This window comes from Gavialis gangeticus, unplaced genomic scaffold (assembly GCF_001723915.1).
Source record: "Gavialis gangeticus isolate Ggan-Ray unplaced genomic scaffold, GavGan_comp1, whole genome shotgun sequence".
NCBI lineage: Eukaryota > Metazoa > Chordata > Crocodylia > Gavialidae > Gavialis > Gavialis gangeticus.
The window spans coordinates 75152739-75161993 of NW_017729029.1; the positions used below are offsets into that span (position 1 = coordinate 75152739).

Below are 9255 nucleotides of genomic sequence, written 5' to 3' on the forward strand. Positions count from 1 at the left end.
TGGGAATTGACATAACCCCTGTCAGAATTTATCTTGAGCGAGTTATGCAACCCCCCCCTGCCACTCTGCATCTGGGCCTGTGCCCCCTCTCTCTTGCTCCACATCCAGCCCCATGCCCAGAGGTGGATTAATGTGTACTGGGGCCCTGGGCAAACACAAAATTGGAGACAATGGGGGGTGGGTTGTGGGCGGGGGGGAGGTAGGGCCCCTTCCCCTCCTGGTGCTGGAGGGGAAGGCTGGGGGGACTGTGCCAAGTTGGGGGTGGGGGGCACATGCCTGCCTTTTGTCCCTGCTCCCTGCCCCCACATCTCGCTATGGCCAAACATATACACACAGGCGCACACACACAAGCGTGCGCTCAGATGGGCACACGCTACTCTCACTCTCTACACATGGACACACAGATGCAAACATACTCTTCCTGCCAGGAACACAGGCACACACGCACACATTCACGCATGCACATGCACTGACACATGCATGCATACAGAGACACACACACACACACACACACGCACACGCACATGCGCTGATGGGCGTGCACTCTATTCACTCTCTGCACATGGAGACAGACACAACCACATTCTCCCTCCTGCCATGAACAGACACATGCATGTGCACAAGTGCATGCACATGCACTGATACATGCACACACACACAGACACGCACGTGCACACACAGACGGGCACGCACTCTACTCACTTGCTCTGCACATGGATACAGACACAAACACACTCTCCCTGCCATGAACACAGACGCATGCACGCCCACATGCACTAACACATGCATGTACACACACAGATAGAAGTACAGAAGTACACTATTCACTCCTTCTCTGCACATGGACACACAGAGACAAACACACTCTCCTTCTGCCATGAACACAGACACACATGCATGCACACAGTGGCGACACATAGGGGGTACACCCCCTGTCTGGCTGCACTTGCCACTTAGGCGATGGGCAGGGGGGCAGGCAGGAGTGCTGATGCCCCCTTACAAGTGCCGGCCAATCGCTGCAGCTGCTTCCAGAAGCGGTCTCAGCCACTCCCGGAAACAGCTGCAGTGATCAGTTGCAGAGGGAACCTGCTCCCTGGTCAGCAGGATTGGTTGTAGGGGGGGGCATGTGCCCTCCCTGACTAAGGCAGCACTAGTCACCTATGCATGCACACACAGACATGCACATACGCAGACGGGTGCATACTCACTCACTCTGCACATGAACACATTCCCTCCTGCTGTGAACACAGACACGCGCACACAGACATGCATGCAGACACACAGATGGGCATACACTCTACTCACTCACTCTGCACATGGACACACAAACACAAACGTACTCTCCCTGCCATGAACACAGATGGACGCATGCACACACACACATGCACACACAGACATGCACACACACAAGCAGATGAATACAGATGCCCTGACATGTACACACAGACACACAGATGCAGATGCACACACAGAGGCACACAGGAGCACACATGCACTCACACGCAGAGACAGACATGTGCATGTGCATGCGTACACACACACACCAGCCATATCCCTTCTTCTCCCAGGACTTCCCCCTCCCCCCACTCTCCATCACACTGTGGCATCCCCTTCCCCCCACTTCCAGCCCGTTGCCCTGCCTGAGTGGGAGCTGCTGCCTAGCTGTGTCCCTGCAGCCATGCACGTGCCTGGGCTGGGCCAGGTCAGGCCAAGGGCCCCGTGCCCCCTCTCGCGGGGGTGGCAGCAGTGGGAGGGGTGCTCTATGGGGGTCAGGTGAATGTTGGGGGCTGTGCCCTCCCCCAGAGCTGCTGCCTGCCTTGCTCCACAGCACAGCTCCTGGCCTGCCTCTGGTCCTCTGTAGAAGGCACCTGATTCCAACTCTCACAGCAGTTCTTTTGTAGTAGCATTTCAGCACATCTGATTGTCACACTCCATTTATTTGGGGTATTATTCTGTCTCAGCTTTGCTGAGGTTGTTGTTAAGTTGTCAAAAAAGGTGAAAAAAATGTGCAACAGATAAGTGCTACCTCTGCCTGAATTTGGAATAGCTGGTAGAGGAGGAGCGATGAAAGTCAAGGTATCGAATACTGCTAGCTCTTACTCAAGTGCCCCGCACTTCCGCTGGCTCCCAGGAACTGGGGGGAGGGAAGCTTGCACCTGGCAGCCGTCAACACCCAGTGTCCTGTGCTGCCCGCTCTGCCTCCAGCCCCACGCAACATCTCCCCTACCCCTCTCCTCTCTCGCTCCCCGCTGCCTCCCCTTCCCCCTTCCTGCTGGCTGTTGTTGGAGCTGGGTGGTGGTGGCAGTGGGGGAGGGGTCAGTGTGGCCACAGTGGCTGGGGAGGGGCCCTGCCACTGGAAAACCCACCCTTTCCTATCCTGCTCCCCTTCCTGCCCTCTTCCCTGCCGTCTCCCCTTCCCTGCTGGGTATTGTTGGGGCAGGGGGGAATGTGCCTTGCTTTTCATACCTAAACCATACTCACAGCTGCCAGAGTCCCAGTGTAATTGGGGTCATCTAAAAGGACAGTATCTCCTGGGCCGATGAGCATATCGAACACCTGCAAACCAGAATGCTTTCTTTCACACAGTAACTTCCTCTCTGTTACATTCTGCGCACTGCTACACAATCTGACCGGACTGTTTATATGGATTACAGTTCAGTGTTTTCCGTCATGTTTATCATGGAGAATAACCTCAGAATAAAAAGTAGTCAAACAACAGAAACCCTTTCTTGTCTGTCTTGCTTGTCTAACTCATCTTACTCCAGCAAATAGTCCTCACTGGGTGCATCTACATGTGCGCTTTAATGCACAGTAGCCTATTCTACTGCACATTAAAGCAGCATGTAAAAAAACATGCTAACATGCTAATGTTTAGTAGAATAGGCTACTGCGCATTAAGCATCACCTAAAACGTATGCACTTGATTTCCTGCACATTAGGGCAGCCTAATGTGCGTTACTTCAGCACCTCATCTTGGAGGTAGTAAAGTTAATGTGCATTAGGAAAAGCACATTAATACATGTATAGACACACCCACTGATGACTTGTGCAGAAAATGTATTATTTTAATCCGGCTAGTAATATGAGGAAATAAAATTTCATTCTTGTGCTAGTAGGAGTTTTGTATTTGAATTAAGTAGGGTAAAGATTTCATCCTGAATGTACAACACTTCATTCTATAAAAGATACGCGTGTAGCTGTTTTTCAAATGAAATTTACCATGATGGCCTCTAAACTGAAACCTTAAAGTGTTTATAGCATTAAAAATAGATGTAACAGATTGAACATCCTTTCTATTCAATCTACTACAAGTAGTAGGTAGATAGATCTGTATTCATTAGCATTTCTGGATTAGAGAAAAATCACATTACTTGCAAGGCACGTCTACACGTGAAGCTACATCATTGTAGCAATGCGCTACAGTGACAGTGTTGGCGGGCAAAAACCATAATGCCACAGCTACATTGCTGTAGTGATGTGCTCCCTCAGCACAGCACATCGCTATGGTGAAATAGCAGTTAAAAATAACTATGCGCCGTGTGGACAGTTTGGGGTGTTACTGTGCCGTCATTTAGTACTTCCAAAAGGAAGTACTAAATGATGGTGCAGTAACAATGGCACCATAGGGGCACATGTAGATGTGGCCACAGTGGAGTAAATAGAATTTATAACAAAACTAAACCTTGTAGCCATAAAACGAAAACACTCTAGCTATAATAATACCATAATATAATAACTATGTATAATAATATAATGATAATATAATATCAGGTATAATGCAATCTATGCAATGTTCATATACAATATACTATATATCATATATTAGTATGTATGATACATTATATACTATACTATACTTATACTATACTACTATGTATTATATACTATAATATGTCATATGCACTAAAATAATTATATATTATAGTATATACTATAGTATATAATGTATTATATATAGCATAATGCAAAATAATATTATACATAATACTATAATATAATGTAATGTAATATATTACTAAATGTTGTAGCTATAATATCTGTGTGGTTTCTGCAGCATGGCTGCAGCATTGCTTGATTTTGCTTTTAGTCTCACTTTACACAAGCCTTCCTGGCTAGCAGTGGTGACACATATCTCCATCTGTCCCTGATCTGGACTATAGTTGGCTGTGGGAGGATTATGAAGACTCTTCTGTAAATCCTTTAGCCAGGACAACAGCTCGGGAATTCTGAAATACAAATGTCATTTGTTTATTCTCCATTTGTGTCCTTAGCACTTTATAAATGACAGAGCTGATTACATTGTAGTATTTTCAGGCAGCTCCAACATAGAAGACCTTGTTTGTGATTGTTGTTTATATTACAAAGGACTGTAGCCCAAGTCCTAACGTCACTGGATAAAGATTGGTGCTGAAAACTATTACTGAAGTGATTAGTTCTTGTTTATATAAATAGCCCCAGCATTGGCCTAAATGAGACTGCATGCAGAAGTTAGGGTTTGCCTCATATTTAACTCGGGCAAGTTATTGATGTCAAGCACTGGTAAACTATCTGGAATATCACAGATGTATGTCTGGAGGCAGAAACTGAAGCAGATCAGTCATAGGGCCAATAGAAACATTTAGTCCATTCAGAATTGGCAGAAAAGGATCTTGGAGTCATCACTGATGCCAAGATGAATATGGGCAGGCAGTGTGGGGATGCAGTCAGGAAGGCCAACCGCACCTTCTCATGCATCCATAGATGCATCTCAAGCAGGTCCAGGGAGGTGATGCTCCCCCTCTGTGCAGCACTTGTCAGGCTGCAGCTGGAGTACTGCGTCCAGTTCTGGGTGCCGCACTTCAAAAGCGATGTGGACAACATGGAGAGGGTCCAGAGGAGGCCACTCACATGATCAGGGGGCAGCAGGGCAGGCCCTACAAGGAGAGGCTATGGGACCTGAACCTGTTCAGCCTCCACAAGAGAAGGCTGAGGGGGGATATAGTGGCCTGTTACAAACTAGTCAGAAGGGACCAGCAGGCATTGGGGGAGTCCCTGTTCCCCTGAGCACTACCAGGAGTTACTAGAAATAACGGTCACAAGCTGGCAGAGGGTAAATTCAGATTAGACATCAGGAGGTACTACTTCACGGTCAGGGCGGCTAGGATCTGGAACCAACTTGCAAGCGAAGTGATGCTGGCTCCTACCCTGGGGGTCTTTAAGACAAGGCTTGACAATCACCTTGCTAGGGTCGTTTGACCCCAGTACTCTTTCCTGCCATGGCAGGGGGTCGGACTTGATGATCTGCTCAGGTCCCTTCCTACCCTACTAACTATGAAACGTTGAAATATAGGACAGAAATTTAGTTTTAGTCAATCAGTTACATTAAATAAATAAGCTTCGATAGTTTCCATACAGCTGGCTTCCATACAGTTCTGTTTTCCTTGTTGAGTAATGAATATTTGAGCAAAAAACTAGTTTATTTTATATTTTACACAACTAAAATATAAGCACTTAAGCCTCTGAAAGTAAAGAATTATTAAAACAATTGGCTTATTTTCATCCATCTTGGACCTTGATGTTAAATTAATTTAGAAAGAACAGAAAAAGTGTCATATGGCTTCTGATAATTACCGTGATGTCTCTGAGTACTGCAGGGCTCTCTTCATTAAGTCCTCCCCAATTTCAATAGTGGTTCCATCATCAATGGTAAAACTTGCTGTTTTAAATGGGAAAGAGTTAGGATTTGGCATGTCCCCCGACAGCATGATTGCTGAAGGAATTTTCTTTGCCACATCATCTATAGTGAGTATAAGGAAGAAATCGGCAGGCTTTTCCATATGAAATAAAATAAACGCTGTATTTTTTTTGCCACAGTTATAGGAAACACACTAATAGAAGCAAATATGAAAATAAATCCTGGATCCACATGCTTTGTTTTACTGTTGTTCTCTTTTGCCTGATAACTCAGTATTTATCCTTTAAAGAGAGTTTGCCAGTTTTTGAGAACGGGGTGCTTTTGTGAGCAGTTGTAAAAATGCTAATACAATAGTTTTGGTAAACTGTCAACTGTGACTTGAATGTACACAAAACATTAGATATAAATCACTAAAATAAGCGAGGCCTTAAGCACAGACAGAAGTTCAGCTCCCGGGTCTGAGTTAGACTAATCCTCCCAACCCAACAAATATTAGCTGTTGGATCAGGAGGTTTGGGGATCGAGTTCCCACTTAGAGCCAATCTAGGGAGAGAGGCTGTGTTTCTGTAGCCTCTTCCCCTAGCTCCACACCCCCTCTTTCCTTGTCTGTCCCAGAATGGGAGAGGTAGAAGGCAAGGGAGAGAGGTCCGTTTTAGCGTTTTCCCAGCTATGCAGGAGTTGGTGAAGGTAGATTGGAGCCCCCCACCTGGGGGCGGGGGAGGAGGAGGGAGACTCCAATCCACCTGCCCCACCCTCCAGCTTTGGCTGGGCATTGGGCAACCCCCAGAATGAGCTCCCTCTGCTCCCTTCCCCCCACCCCCACTCTGAAAACAGCTCTGAGATTGTGCTGGGCTACATCAGCTGAGTCCTGCTCCTGGCATGCATAGACACAAGTTAATGAAGACTCCACTTTTAAGCACCTTCATCTGGACCCTCATTACATGAGGGTTCAGATTGTTGTCGGATAGGGCCCTTTTAAGGTACTCTGCAGCTGTGTACTTGTCTTTGGTCTTGGCTGTGGAGCACTTCCAGGGGCTAGATCAGGCGGAAATTGTCACTGCTGTCTGCATCTCTTGACATTTGGAACTGGATTTAAAGTTCTCCATATCTGGAAGTGGCTTTGTTGTTTAGACTCTGCTTCTGTTCCTTTCTTAGAAAGACAATCATTACTTTTTTAAGGTTATAGAGGACAACTCTGTGTAATGGTTAACTTGACAAATGAGAAGTTTTGGGTTTATTGCTGTCCCAAGTAACATGATGTGGCCTAGTTAAATGGCAGTGGTGGTTGGCAAGTCAATAATTAAAGGTATTCTCTGTTCAGAATAATAAATCACAAACTTCTTAAACTGAGCTGCAGGTACCTCTTTGGACTTGCATGCTCCTTAACTTCCTCAGCTCTCAACATACCCCAACAATTTGTTAAACAGGTGTTAATTTATTAATTAATAATTCTATTTGTATGGCATAAAAATACTTTCCCCCGTTCTTATTACTTATCTGTACTCAACATGTAACAATGCAATAGCTTCCAATTATTTATTTGGTGTTCAACAATCAGCCATGTTTTGGAAATTTAAAGACATTACCCACAAAACACCTTATATCAGGCAGCTGCAGATGACTCTTATTATGGATAGAAAGTTGTAAAATAACGAGTTTTCATTTCCTGTCATGAACTTAATTGGCTGGAATGTGAACTTACACAAAATTTGAGAAGAAAATGTTACTTATTAGATAACTGCATCATATCAAAACTGTAAAAGTGTCTCAAATGATACCCTAACACTAATAGCCTCAAAACTTTTAAATATTACTTCCAGCGTTTGAGTGGGTCTTGCTGACAATGGAAAGGAAGTCAATGGCATATGAATTACATCTGTTAGGAAGCAGGGATATATGTTGTACTCATGTGTAAGTCTTTTTGGATTTCCTTGTCTTGAGACACTTACTACAGAAAGAAATCGGGAGTAGTCCATGTGATGAGAGAAGCAGCAACCTTGTTCTCTATTCTGTAATTACTGTAGTAAAGGAAATGGAAGGGAAACATTCACTCTTCACTAATAATCTGATGTATTTTCTAAGTACACTCAACTTTTGCATTTTGTTTGTTTGACAGCAGATGCAAATTTAAAGAAGAAAAAAGCCTGTTACTGGATACCTTAGCTACAAGTGTCCTATATGCAGGAGAGAACCAGTTTTCCAAATACATGTTATCTTAACTGTTAATACAGGACAGGCCTGTATTATTTGTAGGACAAGTGAGAGCAATAGCAACTTAATATAGGTGTTTTAATGATCGAGAAAAAGACTGAAATAAAATTTAAAATAATGTATATATTGTATATACAATTGCTTGTTTAAAGCAGGTAATCAAAAACAATTTGATTTTATGAACTGTTTTTACCATTAGTTTGGGTAATTGACTCTCTTCTGTAATAAATGTTAATAATGTAATGACTGGCTTCTTTAAACTATTTCTACTCTGTTGGTATAGTTGTGTTTCTCTGACAGGTTTATTACTTTGTGAAGAGGTTTGGAAAAAAAATTTCTTAGCTGGATCTTGTCTCAAGTTAAGTTTCTTCTAAATGGGGATTTTGTTCTGCATCTTTGGAGAACAGAATGATTGGAGACTGATTGCCACCTCTTTTATAGGATGCAAATGCACCTAGATCTCCTGATCTAGTGCAGCCTGTATAAGTGGTATAAAGGAACCTTGAGTTTGCTTTTATTTGGTAAAGTGAAAAGGTACTTTTATTAATGCAAATTTGCATGAGTTGCCTCACAAACAGCTGAGTGTAGGAGCCCTTTGGCCATTGCTGCCCAGTGCACATCTTTTACTGACTTAGTGTAGATCCTGCTATAGTGTGAGAGTTTCTGCAGGGGATGACATAGAACCTGCTGCGGAGGCAACTCTGTAAAAGAAAGCCCCAAACCCCTTAATGCCAACTTAGCTAATGTAGAAGAACAACAGTGCAGATGTGAATTTATATGGACTTGTTCCTGAAGACCCATATACGTAAGCCCTGAGGCATTTTCTCATAATACTTCTTTGGAAAGGAAGAAAAACACTAAAAAACTGCTCAGAAAAAAGAAATTCAAAGTGACTGAGACAGGAAGATGTGCAAAAGGTAGTGAAAGGAAATAGGAACTTATTTTAGTTGAAAAATGGACAGTCTGATGCAACTAATAGGGAAGAGGCTGGAGAAAGCAAGGTTAATTTGGGCAAAAAGGTAGGAATAAGGAAAAAGGCTTCAGTACAGGCCCTGAGGTGAAAATCTGAGTAAGCAAGAAGTAACTACCCCAAACAACGTTAATAATGGAGATTTTCAACAATGGGTCAGCTTTATAAGTGGTCCACTTTTGGATTTGCTGTGCATCCTGTTGAATAAAGATGCATTTTATAAAGGAAACTACAATAAAACACAATTTAAAAACAACAACAAAGTGAAGTACTTTTTTACACATCACATAGTTATCTTGTGGGACCTGTTACTACAGGAAATTGTAGAAGCAGGTTCAAAAAGGGATTAGGCAAATTCATGGAAGAGGGGTCCATTGTGAGCTATTAAATAGAGCAGTCA

The 9255-nt window shown here is 43.7% G+C and overlaps 1 protein-coding gene across 1 annotated transcript in view; it reads right to left on the bottom strand.

Annotated features, from left to right (window-relative positions):
- Nucleotides 1-5816, bottom strand: part of LOC109300377 (kynurenine/alpha-aminoadipate aminotransferase, mitochondrial-like) — a 45608-nt gene extending 39792 nt beyond the window's left edge. The window contains exons 1-2 of the mRNA XM_019521062.1: nucleotides 5611-5816; nucleotides 4094-4226 (exon numbers count right to left, since the gene is read on the bottom strand). Coding sequence (XP_019376607.1) covers nucleotides 4094-4226; nucleotides 5611-5816 — 339 coding nt within the window. The remainder of the gene's footprint in view (nucleotides 1-4093; nucleotides 4227-5610) is intronic.
- Between the last annotated feature and the right edge of the window lie 3439 nt (nucleotides 5817-9255).